The 23829-nt window shown below is 46.6% G+C and overlaps 1 protein-coding gene and 1 long non-coding RNA gene across 2 annotated transcripts; one reads left to right on the top strand and one right to left on the bottom strand.

The window, feature by feature from the left end:
* Positions 1 to 268: 268 nt before the first annotated feature.
* LOC144105766 (uncharacterized) lies at positions 269 to 8578 on the bottom strand. Its single transcript, XM_077638874.1, has 3 exons — positions 8369 to 8578; positions 7566 to 7850; positions 269 to 1345 (listed from the first exon to the last, which is right to left on the bottom strand). The coding sequence occupies exons 1-3, from the start codon at positions 8564 to 8566 to the stop codon at positions 719 to 721; spliced, it is 1110 nt and encodes a 369-aa protein (XP_077495000.1). The 5' UTR covers positions 8567 to 8578; the 3' UTR covers positions 269 to 718.
* Positions 8579 to 14917: 6339 nt separating this feature from the next.
* Positions 14918 to 16392, top strand: LOC144105758 (uncharacterized). Its single transcript, XR_013308885.1, has 3 exons — positions 14918 to 15264; positions 15455 to 15542; positions 16179 to 16392. It is a non-coding gene; the product is annotated as an uncharacterized LOC144105758 (long non-coding RNA).
* Positions 16393 to 23829: the final 7437 nt, after the last annotated feature.

The raw sequence follows: 23829 nt of genomic DNA, 5'->3' as shown, positions 1-23829 counted from the left end.
AGTGCGCACATTGCAAAACATTCAAAAATAAAGCACAACAATATTTATCAAGACTCAGAGGTAAGCACTCAATTTTTCAGCACAGCGAACAAGAATTAGTACTTTAGTTATTTTTCACACAGCATAAAATGATTCACTAGCAAAACCCAACAGCTGCTGCACATAACTTTGGCGTGCCTATGGAAACCGTGACGGTATACACAAACGCTTTGTCACCCTTGGCAGATATGGGCGGAAAAGCCGGATGTGTTTTCTAACTAGGCGCTGCGACGTCACCCGGAGTCGTATGTCCAGGCAACACATGTTGTGCAGGTGACGCTGTAGAACCAAGCGCCCCCTCTTAAGTATTCGTTGTCAGTAATTAAGGAACGTGGCTCCTAATCGAGTTATGTAGAATTTCTGCCGTTTTTACTGTCAGCTTACCCTTGCAGTAATGTATAAACATGGGGTTTTGAATCGAAATGATGAAATTTGCGATTATTCGTTCTGGACATCCGAAAAGATCTGAATTGCGCTAAAGTAAGGTAGCATTGTGAACGTGTAAAAACAAAAGCATCATTTATGGTACTCACTCTTAGAAACGCTACCACATTGGAAGCGAAGAAAAGCCTTCAAATCCAAGGTGTCGAAGAATAATGTGCTTTGTTGTACAAAGAGAGATATATGAGCTGAGCTCATGTCGATCTTGACAACTCCCGAAGGAAGCGCTACAAAACAGTCAATATTGTCGCGTTCGACGGCGACAGGTTTCGTGGCACTCATCCCGGTTGACGAAGGCGTTGGAGCCCAATAAACATCGGTGTCGAAGCAGAAATTCCCACTCCACCCTGTGACACTGGAACGCGGTGCCTTTATCCGTCACCGACGGAGCGGCAAAAAACGGAAGGCGAAGCTGCGAAGGTTCGCACAACTGTGACACCGGCAGCAGGCATCCCCGCTCCCGACGTGTCCGCGAATCGTTGCAATGCGCGCCGCACACGGCCGCAGTGTCAAAGACGGGTGCCGAGGCCAGCAGGCATCTGCCACCCGCAAAGGACCATGGGACACACTTGCGGCCGTCGTGGAACCACCAGTCACCGCGAGCGTCTTCAGCAGTGCAGGCTACGAACCGCGGCTTCTGAACGCAACGGTGCTCAGGAGCCCACCGGCCCTTGACACAGGCCGCCAAGCAGTCCTCGATGGAGGCGAATTGGTTCGGACTGCGGTTGCACACGTGAGCCCTCTGCACTGTCGCAGATAGGCACGATCCTTCGTCCGGGTCATAGAAGAACTGCGCCGCTCCGTTGACATTGCAGAAGGACTTGTGGACGGTTGGGCAGACTGTGCCATCCTTGTCGTTGCTGCTCTGCATGCGGAGAAGTAAGCTTTGATTATCCGCTCCTAGCGTGGCTCTCTACCATGGTAAGTTACTGGGCAGTGGATGGCACTGAGCACATAAGCAGCGCTAGTGCTGACTGGGGAAGATGCACAGTTTCCTTCAAAAATATATAGGCTACGGAGCTCATGGCCCGAGTGGACATCAAATATTTTTGCGAGGTTCATGTGTTACTTTTGTCATGTGCTTCCCAAAAGTGAAGAAGCACGCATACGGATGGATGAACCTTGAGCCGATCCGTGTGTTTCTTGACTTAGTCTTGTTGACCATCCGGCGGATTATGATTAAGAACATGCCGAACGAACTCGCTCCAAAAGATATATGTTCACGGATATGTTCCGTGTTAAGAATATGATGTGTGTAAACAGGCGAGAACTGTTAATTTTGGCAAGCTTTCCAGGAGTGACGGAGCGGAAAAGCTGTTGAAAGTAATATTACGGTCGGCAGCGGTTACGATCGCATTAGTAATCCGGTTGCTTTGCTGAAAACTCTACGAGTGAACACTAGCGTAAGTGAACATTCTTCAGAGATGAAAGTAGAACTATGTTTTTCTACAATAACTGGCAATTTTTTTCAGATTACCTCTTCCTATCTCTCCGCACTACCGTCAGGATATGAGAGGAATATTGCTGCTGCAGCCTAATGTTCCAGCGCAAAAAACCTTATTTCTCCCTTCTTCGTCGCTGCATACGCTCCGCCATTAATACTGCGTTAAGTCTAAAAACACTTTTAATAGGCTGGGGTCATATCGCGTGAACACTGTGAGCCCGAAATGGGGAAGGACTTTTCCAAACTTGTTTCAACAGCCGATGGTTCATTGATATAGAGGATAAAGAACAGGCATAGATAGGTACTTGCGGAGCGAAAGACATATTCTCTTCAAAGCCGGTGGTGTGCGGAAATGCCGAAAAACTTTACTAGCCGAACTGAAACACTGGTCTGCCTCGAGACTGAAGTCAATATATTTTAGGCTTAGATTGCAAAAATGCGTTATGATTTTTATTTCAGCCTAGCGTGGACTTCAGATACGTTACAGTCTTTGATACGCATGTTATTGCTTTGAAACTTGCTCTAGGTCGAGTTAAAATCAGTGGTTTGAATCAGGCTTGTTAGGCAAAATATACCGCCCTCTGTGGAAGACAAACGGGTACACATGGCACTGTCACGGCCTTACGGCGCGCAAGTCTAGAAGCCACGGAGGAAGACTTGACTTGCTCCGTGCCAGAAGTTGAGCTCGAGAAAATTGCTAAAAATGAAACAATATTATACCGCAGAATAATGCTAATCGTGTCCTATGCAGTAAAAGACGTTTTTTAGGACCTTTGTATTACACTTTGGCACATATATGTCAAAACTCTGCTGAGACCAGAAGAAACTAGCCACATGTCACTATGCAGACAGTACTGCCGAAAAAGATAAAATGAAGAATTCAGTTTGAGGCTCTCCTAGACACTGCGTTACATGTCCATTAAAAACTGAAAAAAATCTACCGAAATCTAACGAACAGCGGACCTAACGTGGACAGAAGAATTAAGAGAATAGAAGGAATAAACTACCTTCTGCAGTGTGACAAAAAAAGTTACTGGTAAACGTTCCTGGCAGCCCAAAATGAGGCTTAAGCTACTTTTGTGAAATATTTTCTATCTTCAGGAGGAGTTTTCAGACTACCTTAGGCAAAAAATAAAATTGGCGGGATTCGTTTCAGTTTGTGTATCAACGGGCAAAAACACGTTTTAACTCAACTACAATGTCACGTGCGATGAAAACTCGCAATTTTCCCAACTCCGTCGCTTATTCCACTCCCCAAAAAGGTCTCTCACTACATTACGGTGCAATTAAACCTTTCTAGTTGTTTGTAACACACCTCACCGTCCATGTTGATGGAGTTTGTATACATGCATGCTACCTCTGATTTTTGTGATACGTTTTGTGCTTATGTTTAAAGTTGACGAAGGAAATTATTTCTTTTTGAACAAGCATTATGGTTCGAGCGGTTCTTTTTAGTACGCGTCGTTTATAATTAGTCTTACATGTTTAATGCAACCTTCAAGCCATAGTTGTTTTTTTGTGGTTGTAAAGCTAATTTCTAAATGCTTTACTAGGCGCCAGTCAGTTGCTAAGATACAAAAAATCAATTAACTCTTCCAGGAGGGGACGAGAAACAGCATTTAATAAAACATCGAGATGGGTCGTTGGGATTTTTTTCACCATCTAACTAGACATATTCATTATATTTGTGGCCACGGGTGTTTAGAAAATACTTGGTTTGGTGTTGTTGTTGTATGGGGTTTTATGGCGCATAAGCAACTATGGCTATCATGCGCCAAACACAAGGTTAGATGATGCTATGTCAAGTGTACAGAGGTTACATTATAATAGATTTAAAACACTGGCTTTCTTTAGAAACTTACAAACAAGTGAAAATTCGACGAGTGTTTGCTCGCCTAAAAGCAATGCGGGATGAAATGGGATGTGTTCATTGTAAAATGCCGTAAAAACTTTTTGTCTAAGTTCTTCGAGATGCGAACAAGAAATTAAAATGTGATTTACTGTGAGCTCTTCACCACACATTCACGCACAGGTTTGTCTTTTTTTGTTAATAAGAAGTTATGGGTGATGTGTGTGTGACCTATGCGTAAACGACATAAAATTACTTCGATAAAACGCTCTTTATGGTGGCATGATTTCCATTCTTTTATAATGGGCTTTATGGTATGCAGCTTGTTGTGTCCTTCATTTTCCCAAGAAGCTTGCCACTTGTCTCTTAGTCTGCTATGCACTAACTTCATGTAATCCCTAGGAGGCAAATTCACATGTTTTATTTCCATGGTTCTGGTTTGTGCAGCACACATGTCGGCTCTCTCATTGTCCTGAATGCCAACGTGACTGGGAACCCAGCACAATTTTATAACATGTTTTTGTGTTGTGACCTTTACTATATTATGTATGATGCTTCCAATCAGTGGCTCCGTGGCATTTTTAGAGTTTAATGCTGTAAGGACGCTCAGTGAATCTGTATAGATGATGCTGTTTTTGATGTTTTCATTTGTTATTTTCTGCACCGCAACACTAATAGCATAACACTCCGCGGTGAAAACTGTAGCACATGAGGGAAGTCGTACTGCATTTTCATTTTTTCCTTGTATTACTGCGCTTCCTACATGAGCATGAGTTTTTGACCCGTCAGTATAAAATGGAGTGTAATTTCTGTATTTTTCCTGTAGTGCTAGATATTCTTGTATTATCTGGTCGTGTGGTGTACAAGTTTTCCTGAGGCGTGTTAGTGTGACGTCATACACTGTGGGAAGAGTGTACCACGGTGGTAGCGCTTCGCATCTTGGGGCAATATTTTTAATTTCATTTAATATGTTTAGTGCTTGGCATTTTTCTTCGAAGCGCAAGAGCAACGGCTTAATTGCGTGAGGCTTGTTGTTGAAGAGTATTCTGGATGGGCATTTCGTGACGATTGAGTAACAGAGATGTTTGGGGTGAGAAAGGATTTTGAGGATGTATGTACAAGTTAGTGCAGTTCTTCGATCTTCTAAGGAAGGTTCATTCGTTTCCACATACAGACTTGCTATTGGTGAAGTTCTGTAAGCACCAGAAGACAACCTTAAACCAAGATTGTGGATAGGATCTAGTCGTTTTATGTAGGACGGTCTTGCTGAGCCATATACTATGCACCCATAGTCTAACTTAGAGCGAACCAGAGAACGATATATATGTAATAGGCATGCCCTATCAGATCCCCAGCGTTTTCTTGACAGTAGTTTTAGCACATTGAGGGCTTGGGAAGCTTTTTTCTTTAAGGTGTTTATATGTGGCAAGAAAGTGAGCTTTTTATCGAAAGTTATCCCTAGAAATTTATGCTCTTGTTTGACAGGTAATTGGGTTTGGTTTAGATATATTGTGGGGTTGGCCTGTAGGCCTCGTCTCAAAGAGAACAGAACTGCTACTGTTTTCTGAGGGGAAAATCTAAATCCGTTTCTATCTGCCCAGGTAGCCAGTTTATTTATTGTTATTTGTATCTGTCGCTCACAGGTGGGTATGCTGGATGATGTGCATGCTATTTGGAGGTCGTCTACGTAAACAGAGTACATTATGGATTTTGGGATTACTTTTCCTATTGAGTTCATTTTGATGATGAATAAGGTCGTGCTGAGGATGCACCCCTGGGGTACGCCAGTTTCTTGTGTAAAAGTGTTGGAGAAGGTTGCACCTAGGCGGACTCGGAACGTGCGGTTGGTTAGGAAGTCATTCAAACAGCTCAGCATCCTGCCGCGGATACCTAGGTCCGCTAGGTCACGGAGGATACCGAACCTCCACGTGGTATCGTAAGCCTTCTCCATGTCGAAGAAGACCCCGATACAGTGCTGGTTGTGGATGAACGCTTCCCGAACTGTGTTCTCAAAGCGAACGATGTGATCGGTTGTGGAACATGTCTTTTTAAAACCGCACTGGTGTATATCTAAAAGTTGCCGGGACTGAAGTATGAAGGTTAGTCTGATGTTTAGAATGCTTTCGAATGATTTTGCTATACAGCTAGTGAGTGCTATTGGCCTGTAACTGGTGGGAGTAGTTGGTGGCTTGCCAGGTTTTAGGAAGGGTACTATGATTGCTTCTTTCCATGCTTGGGGGATTTCTCCACTCATCCATATTTTATTGAAAAATTTTAGGAGAGCCTCTATGGCAGTCTCAGAGAGGTGAGCAAGCATGGCATAATGTATATTGTCTGGGCCTGGTGCTGTCATTTTACCGGATGTTAGTACTGTGTTTATTTCCTGCATTGTAATAACCTGATTGTAGTCTTCGTGTATGCATGTTCTAAAGGGAAGTTTTTGTTTTTCTACTATTGTTTTGTGCTTTTGAAATGTTTGTGTATAGTTGGATGAGCTTGAAACTGTGGAAAAATGCTCACCCAATATGTTGGCCTGTTCTTCTAATGTTGTTTGAGTACCGGGTGTTGTCAAAAGCGGAAGTGTGAAGGAAGTATGGTCACCAGTGAATTTACGAACTTTGTCCCACATTTTCTTTGATGGTATTGAACTATTTATAGAGGACACATATTGCTGCCAGGAGGTTTTCTCAGCATTCCTGCGCACGTACCGCGCTCTCGCCTTGGCCCTCTTAAAAATGAGCAAGTTCTCTGCAGTGGGGTACCGGCGCAAGGTGCCCCATGCTTTATTTTGCTGTTTTTTTGCAAATGTACATTCTTCTGTCCACCATACTTTGTGTTTCTTCTGTACGAGTCCTGTTGTTTGTGGTATAGCGAGTGTTGCAGCAGATATTATGCATGTAGTAAATCTTTCATTAATTTCATCTATGCTGAGGTCTTCAGAAAATTCTTTGTCTAGAGTGGCACTTTCTGTAAAAAGTGACCAGTCGGCGAGGTGAAATTTCCAGCGCCGTGGTCTTGTGGGGATGACTGGAGTGGAAGACGAGAGCCTGATGACAGTGGGTAGGTGATCACTTCCCAGAGGATCATTTAAAACATCCCATTTAAAATCGGTAAAAAGAGACGGTGATGTGAAAGCTAAATCAAGGAAGCTCATTTTTGCTGAGCTTGGGCAACAATATGTGGCCTTTCCTGTGTTTCCTGTGTTTGGTGTAGTAGAACTAAAGCTAATAATGGCTTGCATTACACACAATATTAAAATGTACGGAAAATGAAATCTGCGCGACCCACAACCGTCTGGACGTTTCCTAATCATTCTCCGCAGAGGGTAGCTGTACGTGACGGAACTAAGGACTCATAATTCTTGAGGGCGGGCAATCGATTTACGTGTTCAAAACAGGAAATGAAAGCCATGATAAACATAGTTGTGCGTTAGTTTTTGAAGGTGGTAATCTACTGACCTTCGATGCTTCATCATGAACTAATCACGCGCGCAACCTGTACATATTTATTATTGCGTAAATAGTTTTTGTGTATACTACCTCTCCACCCTATTTTCTCTGCCTGTCCCCTCACCTCTCTCATTTCATTTGTCCATTCTGCCAGCTATCCTTTATTTCCGCTGTCCAAGCTTAGGTGCTTCAGTATCGGTGGCAGATGGCGGGGTTAGCGAAAACCTTTTCCTTTATTTTTATTATTATTTTAATCAACCCCTACTACTACTTGACCATCGGGTGTATCCTACCAGTCAGCACCACTCGCGTGCGCTTATCTTCGTTTAGTTGCAATACGCACGGGGGAATCACTGACGTTAGTAGTAGGGACGGGTGGATCCTTCATGCCTTGCTTGTCTGAAGCCGTTTCGTTCGCGCCTGGGGACCGATCAGGCGCTGTGGTTTGCTCGGGCACCCGTGTCGGCGTCGGCTTCTCAGTGGTCATGTTCCCAAGACTGGTCTTGCTGGTAGTGCGGGTCGTATGGCCTCCGCTGCTCTCAGTTGTTGGTGAACGCGTTTCCGTTGGCGGTTGGGTGGTGGTATGCGTCTCGGGTGAACTGGGTGCATCTTTCATCTTCAAGGAGCCCTAGAAATAAATAACTTTAATATTAGCCATACGTTTTTAGGAAAAGTCTATTGATACCTAATGTAGTCGCAGTTGCTCCTGCTATGAGTAGATTGCTGTATTCAAGGCTTCATGACTGCAGTGCTCGTAAGGCCGACAACCAACACCGATTAAATCATCTCGCCTATACTACAAGTGTAAAAAGATTAATCTTCCTCTTAAATAGAAATATATCTAGAGAGCGCCATAAATCAGAGGAGTTAAAAAAAATAGTGCTCTCGATCAGCCCAAGTTACCTACAAACCCAGTGGGTGAGCATTCGCCAGTAGGTGAGTATTCGCCTAAAAACCCAAAGAGAACAAAGTTAAGTCAAGCGTGACCTATACGGCATGCTGCAAGCTCACTCCCTAACAAGGGTGACTAAAATCATTTAAGTTCTGTTTGCCGCAAGCCATCATGCAGCACACTATCTCCACGACCACGGCGTTATGAATAAATGAATACCTGTCCAAGACTTTTTAATAGTGCACCCGAGTCACCTGGTGAGGCGCAGGTGCATCCGTAGGTGGCGGGCCCAGCGTCAGGTCGAAGATGCGCGGGTCAGGCTTGCGCAACTTGTTGACTTGGTTCCCACCAACCGAGAGTGTGTCTTCTGTCATATCTGCTGTGCGCGCGTACATGTGAATGCCGACCACGATCACCGCCGAGGTGAGCAGCATCGCCAGACTGGTGAGCATGCGCACAATAACACGGGGAACCTGCGCATTGCAAAAAAGGGCACAATGTCGTTAAGAAAGGGGGGGAGAGCTACTTAGTCCATTGTGTTCAGGCCTCCGGTTTCAGTGCGGGAGCATGAATAGTGGCCATTCCGGGCATTAAGACATAGTGTGTTCGTACGTTTGTCTGAAGCCTGCTTTGTGGCAGGCTGCCCAACCGATTGTAAGGAACCATCCCAGGTGTATATATATATATATATATATATATATATATATATATATATATATATATATATATATATATATATATATATATATATATATATATATATATAAACACCAAGTGTCCTAGCTGAATCTAACCAAGCTGAATGTAACCAACCACGGAATGTTCCAGCGGCGTGAAATCCAGTGTGGTTTGTTTACAGTCGCGTGACATAGCAGTACATTTTTCGTTATTGATAGATAATAATTATGTCTAATTAGCTAACTTTTCAACTTTTGACTTAAAATCAGCTGACGCAAACGTTCGTGCAAAGTTACCGTTTACGTAAAGTAGTTTTTTACCTGCCTTAAACCATAACTCGCACAATAGACAACACCACGCGACAACGATGGAACTTGAACCTCGCAAGATATGTGTTAGAGAACGAAATCCTTTTTTCTTCTGAAGAGAGCCCCCCGATGAGCCTTTGTGTGCACATTGGGGCGGAGATGTGAGCCAACAGCTGTTTACGCGATGGCTTCCTTTTAAAGCCAGTAAATGAAGCTACGTCAATCGTACCTTGGTGGAAACAACGCTGCTAGCTGTTTTTCGAGATGATCTGCAACTTTTCCATTGACACTTCTTTCCTCAATAACTATAAAATCGGCTATCTAGACCCATCTAATTGACTTTAAAGATCGAAAAAAGGATACTTCTGACTAGGCCATGCGACACTCAAAACCCTCAGTTGGTTTCACTGGTGGTTTCACTGGGCTAGAACACTCGTCTTTTATTTAAAGCTTGGTGTCATTTAGCTGCGACACCTGGCGTATATACTACGGACTTAATGGGATTAGCCAATGGAACTAATCAGTGAGGCCATGTGACGCCAAAATATTGTGACGTCATCCATACGTCTGATGACGTCATGCCTACAGCCAATCAGAGTACAGCAACAAAAAGTACACATCGTCTAGTGATAGCATCGGAGATCGAAGAGTGGCGATCGGATGTTAACGGAGAGGGAAAGTAGGTGTTGAAAGGCTGAGCCACCAACATAGCGGCAAACGCTAATGCTTCCGCATTTCTACAATGCAGTCTCTGCAGTCTTTGGCGCTCGGCTGCTGACCCGAAAGGCGTGGGTTTCGATCCCGACCGCAGCGGTCGAATTTCGATGGAAGCGAAATTCTAGAGGCCCGTTTACTGTGCGATGTCAGTGCACGTTAAAGAACCCCAAGTGGTCGAAATTTCCGGAGCCCTTCACTACGGCGTCTCATAGCCCGAGTCGCTCTGGGAGGTTAGACCAATATAAACCTAAACCAAACCATCTCGCCATTTCTTCACACAGAGACAGGCTGGCGCCAACTATGAACTGCAACTCAGTAACTATCAACTATAATCAGTTAGTAGCTGTCGCCAGTCTTGTCTCTTCACGTTCTCATTTGTGCAAGAGCTAACAGCACGACCAGTCTAAAGCCGCTGCAGAAGAAATCAGGAAAATTGAGTGTATAGATGGTTTATGGTGGTTTAACGTCCCAAAGCATCCAATGCTATGAGGAACGCCGTAGTGAAGGGCTCTGGAAATTCCGACCCCCTGGGGTTCTTTAACGTGCACTGGGATGTATTACGCACAACTGTCTCTATGGCTTTGTAGGCACTTCGCTCACTCTACGGAAGTTGAAACCTATTAGATTCTTTCAATTAACACGAAGGGACGCGAAAATGGTTCATATCCTTTTAGTACGTTTTGTTTTAAGCGCAGGATAAAAAAAACACGATAAACGTCGCCCAATCTCTACAGTGCGCATGCATGCCGAAACTTGCGCCTCTGAAGCAGTCTTGGTATCCCTTCATCGAGCCGCGCCTGGGGCAGAAGGAAAACAAACAAACAAAAAAGTCTGGCCGCAAGAAAAGCGACGACGCGCCGTCTGCCCATGGAAGTGGCGCCACAGTTCTATCGCTGATAAGTGAGTCAGCGCCGACCGCCATTGAAAAGGCCTGCAGTCGACAGTAGTGGGCATGCGCAAGTGGCTGATTCGCGGTTAAAAATGCCACCGACGAAGACCGCCGGTCATTCTTCGTGTTTGCTAGGAGCGAGAGCTTATTTTCGCCGTAAAAGCGGAAGTGGTGCTGGACCTGCCTCTGTGCGCGTTTCCAATGGGTTGCTGTGATTTTGACCGTCTACCGGAGACGCATGGATGCCGTTGCACTCACGGACTACCGACGACTGCCGAGGAATACGCCTCTCCGAGCCAGGCCGTCGGCATCGAAGGTGAGTGCGAGGCAAGGCCTCGCGGCGAGGGCGACATGTTTCCGTGAAATCTTTTAGTCAAAATTTAAGCTTCACTCGCACTGTTCCCGCGAGCATTGAATAATAACCAGCAAACAACACGCAGCATGTAGAGGAGAGGTTTCATGGGCTGTCGCCATCGGGTTTCTGGTTCGTGACGCAAGCGAGGCGAGCTAGGATTCGCGGCGCGCATTCAGCTCTAGGTTTAGCTCACACTAGTCAGGTCAGCTTTAGGTATTGAGCCAGCGACGAAACTTCGTATGCAGGGTGTTTCACCTAAGACTTTGCGCAGTTTTTGAAAGTGGGCAGTTTGAGTTAGAAGAGCGCCTTTTCCGGCATACCTTTGCCGGCGGCGTGGTGCGTCGGAGTACAGCTAAGGCGTGGTAACTAGCACGCTGGTTAAGTAATACTGAATAGTTTAATAACCGCCTTTTTCTTTTGGGTTCCTTGATAGTTGAGGGACGTGTAGCCTACCGCAAGTTTTATCCAATTCAGTTTTTGGAATTTTGGGGGCATGGTTGCCCTCGGCCCTGTGGCCCAACTAATATTGGCTACATCACACAAAAGTACGTGCGCGAGAGGCCTACGGGCTTAGCAACCTCTGCACGTAACTCGTGGAAATAGCCAAAATTTGTTAGGCCACAGCGCCGAGGGTGGCTGCGTTTTCGAAATTCTGGAGTGTTCTGGATGTTGCTTACGGTGGGCTGCACGTCTCTAAGATATTGGGGGATTTAACAGTGATAGTTAGAAGGTTGACTATTCAGTGCTGCTTAACCGGCACTCTAGTTATCCCGCTTTGGCTGTATTATGATGCACTACGCCGCTGGTGCACTACGCACTATGCCGAAAGGGTCGCCCTTGTACCTCATAAAGCCTATTTTTGGGAATTGCGTGCGGTCTTGGGTGAACACACCCGGTATGGAGAGCTTTGCTCGCTGCCTCAACGGGGTTTATATATGCGAGCTCGCTATCGTTTGTGTCACGAAACAAAAGCTCGTTCCGAACGCCGTTGCGACCAAGCCACTATGTCGTGCAGCCGAACTCCCGGGCGCGCATATTCTTTTGAGACATGTGGCTTGTGGCCGTACACGGTGCTCGGAAATTCTCGCCAGCCTCGTCGAGCAACTCCGAAGAACGGACGCTGCCTACGGTCTGCGGCACATCGTGTTTCCGCTGCAGCCAAGGTCTGTTCGGTTTTCTTAATTGTTTCAGCCCCGCGGCGCAACGGCTTCAGTCGCGCTCACTTAGCCCGCCACGGTGAGTACAAGGAAGTGCGATATGCTTGCGTGTATGTCATTCCTTGTTCTTTTTTTCTTTGCAGATGTGCTCATTCCAGCATTCCCGCACTTAATCCAACGGCACTGGTGCATTCGGCCCGCAATGTCATCTGGACTGATATGGCAGTTGCGGGTCGTGCAAGGTTCCTTTCGTGCACCCTCTGCCTCCTGTCACAAACGTTGTACTGTCGGCTGCTTTGACTGCACTGCATCGCAGCGTCCTTTCCCGCGTTTTCGGTAAGCAGGACCACGACTTATCGAAACGAAACTGGCATGGCTGCAGATGAAAGCAGTGCCCCCCAAGGCTGCTTAATACCATGGCGCCGCTGAAGACGGTCCAGGATGTAGTTCAGTTGAAGCTCTCGTGGAATAAGCCACGTTCGTTCCCGACAGTGCAGCTAGTGTACAGTGTGACCCTTTGATGACTTCGGAATGCTGACGACATCCATGGCTACATGAAGAGGGCTTGATCGCTCTGGTTGGTGCATGGTGATGGAAATGGTTGCACAGTGCTAGCAGGCGGAATGGAAGAGAACACAGAATATGTCTGTTATTCTCTTGCGTCTCGTCTGTTCGCTCTGCTCGGTCGTTTCCATCTATGGTTGCATTTCGCAAAGGTTACCTTTTTGTTCTTTGCAGACATGCCGGCTTAGGGTCTCCCACAAGGACACCACGGAGCCGCCTCAGCAACTGCGAGCTCAGAACTCTGGTCTCGGTCCGGCATCCATGTACCGCGCAAGATACTCCCTTCTTGGCTCGCGTTTCTGCTGCCTCCCGCCACAAACGCTGTACTGTCGGCTGCTTTGACTGCACTGCATCGCAGCGTCGTTTTCTGCGTTTTCGGTAAGCGAGACTGCGACTTATCGAAATGTGAAAACTGGCATGGCTGCAGATGAAAGCAGTACCCCCTAAGGCTGCCCAATACCATGGCGCCGCTGAAGGTCTAAGATGTAGTTCAGTCGAAGCTCGCGTGGAATAAGCCACTTTCGTTCCCGGCAGTGCAGCCAGTGTACAGTGCGACCCTCGGACGACTTTGAAACACTCACGGCATCCATGGTTGCAAGAAGAGGCTTGATCGGTCTGGTTGGTGCATGTTGATGGAAACGTCCGAACAGCGCTCACAGACCGGATGGAAGAGAACACAGAGCGTGTTCTCTTCCATCCCGTCTGTTCACGTTGTTCAGGCGTTTCCTTCTATGGCTTCATTTGGCGAAGGTTTCTTTTATCTTTCCAGATATCGTGGCTCAGAGTCTTCCTTGGATGAGGAGAGCACGGAGCCGACTCTGGAAGTCCGAGCTCGGATCTGTGGCCCCGGTCCGGCGCCTATGCACGACGCAAGGCAGTCCCTTCCTGCCCCGCCCGTCTTTTTAGCTCTCTTGATACCAGGAGTAGGGTGGTAAGTGCAAATGAATCGAAGCCGGCGTGGCATGCCACACTTTTGCTCCCGACAGTACGGAAAGTGTGCAGCGTGTCCGTAGGAAGCCTGTGTAGCATACGCCCGACATCCATGTTTTCCACTTGTCGTTGCAGATACGCCAACTTAAGTTCTCTGAGCCGCGTCGGAAAGTACGAGCTCTGATGTCTGGCCCTGTTCGGTATCCATGCAACACGCAGGATGTTCAATTCCTGCCTCACGTATGCCTCCTTTCCACAGAAGAGCTGTATCTACTCAAGTCTGCTATGAATCTACTACAGTTAGTGCTTGGTCTGTTCGCCGCTCGTTCAATATAAATTGTTATTTTCGGGCTTGTCTCCGTCCTACTTATTCGTATTGCTACCAGTCACCCATGTTAGGCTTATTTCATCAAATTCAGCAGCATATGGTGTCCTTGTGTATGGCCACACACTACAGGGTTTATCTCCACTTCACCACATTCGCACAAGTCGTGCATGTATTGCACCTACACTGGAGTCAGTCGGATATCACACAGCAAGCATTCCTTTTGTGTTGGTAATACTCTTGATATCCGCAAATACTTTCCTTCAAGCAAACGTCTCGGCAACATCAATACGAGCTATAGGCGTTTCCATTCACTTCATAAGTTTCGCCTTTCATTGTTGATTGCACCAATCTGGTCGAATGTCCAGTTGTTTGGCGTTACTTTACAAACCACACAACAATTTGATCAAAATCGCTCATTCCCAATTACTACAAACTGTATTATTCGTGCCTGCGCAGTTCAAAAGCACACCTTCTCATCGGTGCAGTCATTCCCGATCACCTGTATATGCTAATTAACACCTTTTGCATACTTTCAAGGGGGCCCCTTCACCAGGCAAGGTGGACGTCAGTCCGGCTCTTTTGCGGTGTGCAAGGCTGCTTTCTTCTTTACAATAATTTCGATTCTTTTTGTGTACTTCGGTTTTTTTCCCTGCCTTCGTTTGCTTTGTTTTTGACTTGCCTCTTTGTATCTGAGGCTTTCCGTTTTTCTATTTGGGTATATAGAGATGCTCTGTGTGCTTCACTGTGTCTTGAGTCAGTACGGACGTTTGGTTGAAATAAAGGGAAAACATGAAAACTTGTGGAACGTGCTCAGAAGAGAAAGGCGAAGCATGGGTTCTAAAAAAAAAAGAAATCTGGCATGCCTCAACAATGTGGCCCATGAATGACCTCCTTGAAGACATGTGCAGAATAACATTCTAATCACCGGTTGTGCATCACGGCGGCACATGGGCTTCACCTCCTTCCCGGGGCCTACCAGCCGGGTGTGGACACCGACGGTCTCTACGCTGCTGCTTCCAGTCAATCCAACGCGAGTGCCTAGTCGGCGCCTCTTGGACATCGACGCGATGGCCTGCTGACCCGGATCGTCATCGCCGCTGCGACGACTCCTGTGTGCCAGCTCCGAGCTACTGCCGACGTGGTGCAAAGAGCTGCCGCCTTCACCTGTCCCTGTTCGCGGCCATCGACTGCGGGAGGCGGCACATCGATGCCCTGAGAGTCCAAGTAAGCAAACTGCTCGCAAACCTTGGTTGTCTGTTAGGCCAAGTCAGTTAGCTATTGATAGGACTCTCCCTCTGTTTTGTTTGCATTGTATGTATGAGCGGTATTTACGAGTTCTGCGTCGTATAAAATGTGTCGTTTGCAACCGCCTTGCTTTACTGTTCTACATGTATTATTCATTTTTCTTTTCCAGATAGCTGCCGTGTCTTCGTCACCTCGAGGCTCTCCCCTCTTTGAACCCAGCACTTCAGTATCGGAGCCTCAACTCTCCCGTTGTTTGAGTACGCTTTCTCAATAAGCATTTCTTACTTTCGTTTTGACCTCCTTATAGTTACGTTTTATTGCAAAGCTCATTGCAAATTCTTTTACTTGCATTGGTTTCTTTTCATTTACTCAGCGATAGCTGTTTGCGTGTTGTCCTGTGATGCACGCACTCCCTTGCACCCATGTGCTCTACACACAACTTGCATAGCCGCCATACTAAACCTGAGGCGCAAAATCCTCTTATGCACCATAAAACCCCGGTCCAACTAAACACCCTTAATCCCGACACCCGCACCCGTTGACCACTTACTGTACCCGGCTACTCCTACATACTTCACGCCGGATTACTACACCCGCTTATGTCCCTAGACATATGTTATGGATGGATGAGCGATCGTGCGTGACTCGTGCCTACCGTACCCCACATCCCTACCCTTTGCCACAGGGTAAGCGTCCGGTCACTCGTTGCCGGCCGCACACGCAAAATATCCACGATATTCGTCTTACACCTAAAGGGCAAATGTCAGAGAATTTAATTATTTGGTGCAGAAAAATTTGTTAGGCCAATAGTAATATTCGTTGGATGCTGTCGGCATGCGCGCGCAACTTGCTTGTTTGTGCCGTTTTGTTTACGTTGCCTTTTGTTTCTGCAGGTAGGCCGGCTCTTACTTTCCCGTTCAACACAAGCCAACTGGACGTGCTATTTTGTGAATCGGGACTGGCACAAAATACTTAATTTTGCTGGGTGGCTGAGCAGTTCGGTGCATGCAACTCTGCTGGCCAAATATTTGGAATTTCGCTACGTTCTTCGCTGCATAATAATGAAGATAATTTTTACTTGAACATAAAATGAAGTGCCCATAAGGCGATGCGCGATGCGGAAGAGGAAAAGAAAAACGCGCGCGAAATGCGCCTACCAGCTGTTCTAGTTTGGTTAATCACTATGATTGAGATAAATGGTTGATATATTTATTTTAATGCCTATCACAGCGCACGCGCATCCCAAAAACAATGTATGTGCAGCACCATCGCACACATGCAAATACTCACTCGTGTGCAAGAATCATTTCGACTACTTTTATTCTTAGAAATTTTTTACATGTCACACGTCGGAACAATGAGGCGATTATTGATCTTGTCTCACACGCGTCTGCATAACGCAACTATTGATGTCAGTCTCCAAATTAATTTTTTGTATTACCTGACTGGCGGAGGGCTTTACTGACAAAAAAAAAGATGAAAAGGAGTTTCGTTAGCTCGTCTCAACATTTCCAACAAAAGCATTCCTAACAGGAATGAGTGTATGAACGCAGTTTTTCGCGAACTGGAAGATTTGACTACAATAATTTCTCATCTACAGGCTTGTATTTTTTTCTATTTACTTTTTTGGTATCGTCAACTGATCGATGTGAGTGAATGAAAACCTTTCAAAGAATTTGCTGCATATTGAACGGATGGACCATTACTTTCAATATTTCCATTATAGTACCTTACAATTTACCAATATTAATTTTTCCCCCAATAATGTAAAACACGTCTAGGAAATATCTAGCATTCCACTGACAGCTCTTGGCCATTTGTGTTAGAGAAATATTCTGGATAATATTCCTGTTTCGTTTTTTATGGCAGCCCTCGACCGAACAATAAGTTTCTCCACTCTTTGAAAGTCGCGGAATTCCAGCCATGACTCACAACGAGCGGCAACCCCTCTTTTGTGCATTTGCGAGCAGGACGGCACGTGCTCACAATGAGAGAAAGAGCGCCAGCGGTGCGAAAAGTACGCGTACCAGTCGAGACGTTGCTCACTCAATGCGCGCCTCTGGCGACGTGCCCGGACAGAAGTTCGGAAGTGACCGCCAGGGGGAGAGGCGCTACGCGTGCTTCGCCCGCTTTCTGTATCACCGAAATCACGTGACGACCATAATGCTCTGCAGCGCGAGCGAACATCGGGGTTGTTGAGTGGAAGCCCACGGGGCCGATGCCCCCCCCCCCCCCCCCGCACCTGTTACCAGGAGCGATCATGCCCGGGGAAGGGGGGGGGGAATCGAGGAATGTACGTCGAGGCGTGACGCCCGCTTAGGGTGAGAGCTGCGCATTCCACTGGGCTCGCGACAGCCCACGGGGAGTCGAGGAATGTACGTCGAGGCGTGACGCCCGCTTAGGGTGAGAGCTGCGCATTCCACTGGGCTCGCGACAGCCCACGGGGCCAATGCCCCCCCTCCCCCCCCCCCCCCCTCCCCGCACCTGTTACCAGGAGCGATCATGCCCGGGGCGGGCCCTGGGCTCCGCCCACTAGTACATACGATGCATTTGCTTTGCTATTGGTCCAAATTGGGCGAGAGCTAGATTACTCAAGCTCCGCCCAATTATCGAAGGGCTTAAAACCTGCGGGAAACGACGACTTGGGACGAGCGCGCCGAGTCTCAAGCTCGGCCGTTTTTAACAGCCTTTTTTAAACAGCCTTTTTTTAAACTGCCTTTTACTCACCTGCCTTTTTATGTCAGTGCCGTCTTTAATAAATAAGTTTTGCTTTGAGAAGTTGGAACTGCTGCCCCAACCGGCAACGTGTCGCCGGACGAAGACCTGAAGTACTCTTCGTACTGCTAAAAGACGTCCCCATCCGAAGGAGAGCAGGGAAGTTTAACTGGGGTGGTGCTATGTCCTTTAGGAGATAGTCCGTGTACACATACACGCGAAGAAAAAACACCGTTTATAGCCAGTGACACGGCTCATAACTATATTGTTTAGATTTCTTCAGCCTTGCCAGAAACTGAACGTAGAGAGAGGAGTACCTAGTCCGCTTACGCCAAAGCAGCACCACAGTGCACACAGTTGCAGGAAATAAAAATTGAGACACCCGCGATATCTCGAACCGAAAGTAAAGCTGTGCAGTTTCAGGCCGCTGTTTTCCCAAGCGCATGAGTCAACACATGTGTGCGTCACATTGGCATGGCCTTGCGATCTGGCCTCACTTTGTTCGCGTAGTCAAAAATCGGCTCGCTCACCCAGTTATTCATGCTCAATAATTTTGCCATAAGATTGGGTCCAGACTTGTTGCGGCTCATACAAGTCTGTGTTTTCTATCTCAACTGACATGCACGTTCTCTGTCGGCATTGATTAACACGTGCTTTCTCCCTTCCCCGCTCTGCTCTATTCCTATCTCTTAACAGTACTTTTTTTTATTTAATTGCTCCGCTGTCCTGCCCTTGATTCAAGTTCAATCCTTCTAATGAGATAGCGATAGAGTAGTCACCGAGTAACACCGCATATGTCAGGTGCCACGAAATTCTTTTATTGGTCCGGAGTGGTCAAGTGAAATTGTGACGTCATCACAACCTGTTAATTGTGGCAGGTGGCAGTTTTATGAATGATTGGTCGAGAGAAGTCACGTGGCCTTTTGATGTCATCAGAACACGCCCACCGAGTGGAGAGCAAAAGAGATAAAGAATCGGAATCGGAATGAGAAAAAGGTGCGATAAGTGCAAACCTCTGCGCTACACGTCCGAATATGGTGATGGAGCGACAATTTCAAAAGAAACTGCCGCAGAGAAACAGAAATTGATACAGAAACCACGACGATTGTGAAATCATTGCAATCGCATTCCACTCGGTAACATTAGTGTCCCCATAGACTTCGTTACCTTGCATGTTTCTGCCCCATAGGATGGTATCGTTGAGATGCAGATTTTTTTTTTCTTGAGGGGTACTGGTGAGCTGCATTTGATAGTAAGCTAAACAACGAGAAGCTTTCCTGAGCCGAACAGCATGCACAATCGAACGCCAGCCGAGTTCTCGGATGATGAACTTCTCCTTATTCCTTTGAACAGCAGGAACAGTGTTAGCGAGCTTGTACGCCTTGGACAATTAACAGCTGGACGCCCCCTCCAGCTGTAGTGAACATTGTGCTGTGCGCATGTTTTTATTGCTGCATCATCAACTAATCACGCGCGCAACCTGTACATATTTATTATTGTGTAAATAGTTTTTGATTGTATTACCTCTCCCTCCTATCCTCTGTATCTGTACTCTCACCTCTTTCATTTCATTTCTCCATTCTGCCAGCTATCCTTTATTTCCGCTGCGCCAGCTCAGGTGCTTCAATACCGATGGCAGATGCCGGGACTAGCAAATACCTTTTCCTTCCTTTTTCTTATTTGAATAATCCACTTTCTACTACTACTACTTGTACGCCCACCACAGCTGAAGGTTGCAGGGAAGTTGGCGGTGCTATGAATTGTTTGCGGCCTCAGGGTTCGCGATAAAGGAATGCCCATTGTGTTGTTTTTTTTCTGCCCTCCCTCCGACAGCAGAGAAGGGGGCGAGTCACGGGATAAGGGGAGCCAGACAGCGGAGAATTCCGAGAATACGGGAAAGGTCAACCACCCTCCAGGAACATAGACGTCAGGATGCATCCCATTGTGCACCTTCTTGCCGCGAGGCGGGCGCATGTGGTTGGTGAGAGCCATCATAGTCCGCTTAGCATCGCATGGCTTTTTTCACATGTCTGTGGCGACGCTGCTCAAAGTGTAGGGTGTCTCTGGCGCTAGTTGACAGCTTCAGGCGCAGTCAACAAGACATTTTCCCGCTAGCTGCAAACATGAATAATGACACGTCGTTGCCACGAGTCAACCTCAGCCCGCATGAACAGGGGAGGGAGGCGCGAGAGACGACCTTTGTACGCGAGTTTTTGTCCGTCCGTCTACTGATGACAGTTTGTGAGAAAGTGCGCCTTGAGGATAGGCCTTTCTTCGAGACTGGATTTGCGAGAGGTTGAAACAACCCGCACCCGTAAGAAAGCGACACTTGGCAGCAGCGGCAGCAACCAGCGCACACGTCTCCTGAATTACTGCTCCACGTATTTGCAGGCTACCCGACGCCTGTCATCTGTACGCGACAAGGTGACGAGCCCGTCCACTGAGCACGGTGCCCGACATCTGTACGGGGCAAGCTGCCGAGCCAGAGGTGCACGACGAATAACATCGATCTCGGACAGCGTTAGAGAATCCTGCATAACGCCGAGCCTCACGGTGAAAAGCACGAACAATCGTCAGCGGTATCACCGACACCGTCCGGCGAATTTTCAGCAAGGGGCGTTTCCTTGGCATTGGCAGCAGCGGCAGCAACCAGCGCACACGTCTCCTGAATTACTGCTCCACGTATTTGCAGACTACCCGACGCCTGTCATCTGTACGCGACAAGGTGACGAGCCCGTCCACTGAGCACGGTGCCCGACATCTGTACGGGGCAAGCTGCCGAGCCAGAGGTGCACGACGAATAACATCGATCTCGGACAGCGTTCGAGAATCCTGCATAACGCCGAGCCTCACGGTGAAAAGCACGAACAATCGTCAGCGGTATCGCCGACACCGTCCGGCGAATTTTCAGCAAGGGGCGTTTCCTTGGCATTGGCAGCAGCGGCAGCAACCAGCGCACACATCTCCTGAATTACTGCTCCACGTATTTGCAGGTTGGTCGTTTTTTCGATAGTTCTTCTTGTTCCTGCCGCTGCTGCCAAGGCTACCGTTGAGTGTCACGCAATTATCATGTTACGCTGTTGCGCATGTCGACAACGTGTTGATGACAGCTGTCAATCACTGTGCTGCTCAGAGTGTGAATTTACGTACCATGTCGGATCATGTTCAGGCGTTTCGGAAGAAACGTTCATTTCGAAATGAGCAAAGGCTTGGAAGGCCTGGAGGTGCGAAACATGTAAGGGCAGCCGTAAAGCTGAGGATACACTGCACGGGCAGCAGTCCGATAGAGAACTAATCACTAGGCTGTTTTCAATGGAAAGTAAAATTGACTCCCTTCTTGCCATGTCCAGCAAGCTTGAGTCGCTTGAGTCATCCGTCAGCCTGCTCTCAGATAAATTCGATGAGTTTCAAACACGTCTTCTAGCCCAAGAAAAGTCGACAAAGGATGTCACGAAGCGTGTAGAGCGGCTTGAGAAAGCTGAATGGGCCTGTGAAATTGCACAGCTCCATAAGGACGTTGACAGTCTAGAATGGCGCAGTCGTCGACTGAACATCGAAATCCATGGTCTACCAGAGACGGAAAACGAGGACTTACTAAAGAAAGTGAATGAAATAGGCACAAAACTAGAACTTGATGAGGTGTGCTCGAGTGACATAACAGCCCTGCACAGGCTTCCCGCGAAGCCGGGCAAAACACGGTGCGTAATTGTTCGCTTCGCAAAGCAGGAGGTTCGTGATGCCTGGCTAGCAAAAAGGCAGGCGCTACGTGATGACAACACCGGATAGTACATGTGTGAAAATATGACTCGGTACACTCGCACTCTTCTGACAGTTGCAAAAGAATGGGCTAAGGAATCCGGCTACGCGTTCGTTTGGCACGTGAATGGAAAGGTGCTTGTACGGAAACAAGCCGGTGCACGAGCAGTTGTCATCCGCGATAAGGATGACCTCGCCAATCTGAGGTGATAGCGCAGGCAATTGTATTTTCAAGCAAACGCGATGCCATTCATGTCCAATTTTGCTCACCATAGTGAGCAACTCAAGGATAAGCAGAAGTTTTCTTTATTTCATTTAAACGCCCAAAGTTTGCGAAATAAATTTCATGAGGTTACTTTGCTTTTATCAGATTTAAACCACGAGTTTGACTTTATTTGCTTTAGTGAGACGTGGTTAACATCTGACGACTGTTTTCTCTTGCCGGGATTTGATTGTGTGTCAGCGTGCCGTTCATCAAAGCGCGGAGGAGGTGTTGCTCTGTATGTGCGTTGCCAACTACCTTATCAAATTCTAGCAAACTATAACATTGTGAATGAAAATTTTGAGTACGTCATTATTCACTGTTATAATATACTACTTGCTCTTGTGTACCGACCGCCATCTGGGTGTTTAAAGCAATTCATGCAGTTTGCAGAAGAAATATTTGAACGTAGCCTCGAGCTCAACCTCGAATGTGTCCTTGTTGGGGATTTCAATATAAATGCTTCTCCAAATAATATTTTTTTTGCATTTCCAAGAGCTCTTTGAGTCGTATGGTTTTTCAAATGTGATTAATGATCCTACTCGCGTCACGTCAAATTCTGAAACAATACTTGACCTGTGCATTACAAGCTTCTGCCCCGATGAAGTTAAATCAGGTACAATTATATGCGATCTTACTGATCATTTACCCATTTACTGTCTGATACCTTCGAAGCAAAAACGCTCTTTTCTGGAGAAAGAAATATTGATTAGAGATTACTCGGAAAGAAACATGTCAAAGTTTAAAGAACTCATTATGCAACAGGACTGGGATAGCGTTACAAAGGAAAAGGATTCTATAACGCTTATAAGGCATTCTTGATGTTTTTTATTTCTGCGTACAATGAATCCTTCGGTTTTAAAACTCTTAAGAGACACAAGAGAGCAAGAAAGCCCTGGATCTCGCACGACCTGTATAACAGAATAAAAAACCGCAACATCCTTTTTCAAAAGTTTTTAGACACACGAAGTGAAGGCGATCTCCGCGCATTTAAGAAAGCGAGAAATAAATTGAATGCTGATATTAAGAAAGCAAAGAGATCATACTATGTGAACAAGTTTTCCAATATTGCAGGAAATCCTCGTCTGGTATGGCAAGCGGTCAGAGACATCACGTGTAAATCGAACTCCCCAAAGCGGGTTTCTTATCACAGCGAATCTATGAGTGAAGAAGAGGTTGCAAACCTGTTCAACGAACATTTTATTAACGTGGGTGCTTCCGCAAATGACTGCGCTGCGATACCATGCGAGGAATTCGTCAAAGCACATTGTGAAAATACTGTATTTTTGTCCCCAACTGATGAATATGAAATACTGGACGTCATTTTGGGTTTAAAGAACCATTGCGCCTCTGGAGCTGACGATATTAAACCCGGTCCACTAGAAGCCGTGGCAGAAATAGTTAATAGACCACTCACTCATATTCTGAACCTTATTCTTTCCACCGCAGCGTTCCCAGACGCAATGAAGTTAGCTCGTGTGGCTGTTATACACAAGGGCGGTTCCACTAACGATATGAACAATTACAGACCAATCTCGGTGCTCCCTATCTTTGCGAAGGTAGCGGAAAATATTATACATAAAAGACTAGTAAGCTTTCTGAGTGTAAATAACATAATAGCAAGTGAACAATTCGGCTTTAGAAAAAATAGGTCCTCCGAAATGGCCCTTCTTGAAGTGAAAGAACATATACTCGAAAACATTGAAAGGAAAATATTTACCCTCGGAATATTTCTGGATTTTAGAAAGTATGGCGGCTATGCAAGTTGTGTGTAGAGCACATGGGTGCAAGGGAGTGCGTGCATCAGAGCA

The sequence above is a fragment of the Amblyomma americanum genome, chromosome 1 (genome assembly GCF_052857255.1).
Source record: "Amblyomma americanum isolate KBUSLIRL-KWMA chromosome 1, ASM5285725v1, whole genome shotgun sequence".
Taxonomy (NCBI): domain Eukaryota; kingdom Metazoa; phylum Arthropoda; class Arachnida; order Ixodida; family Ixodidae; genus Amblyomma; species Amblyomma americanum.
Note: the sequence above shows the minus strand (reverse complement) of the source record. Positions and strands in the feature narration are given on the sequence as shown.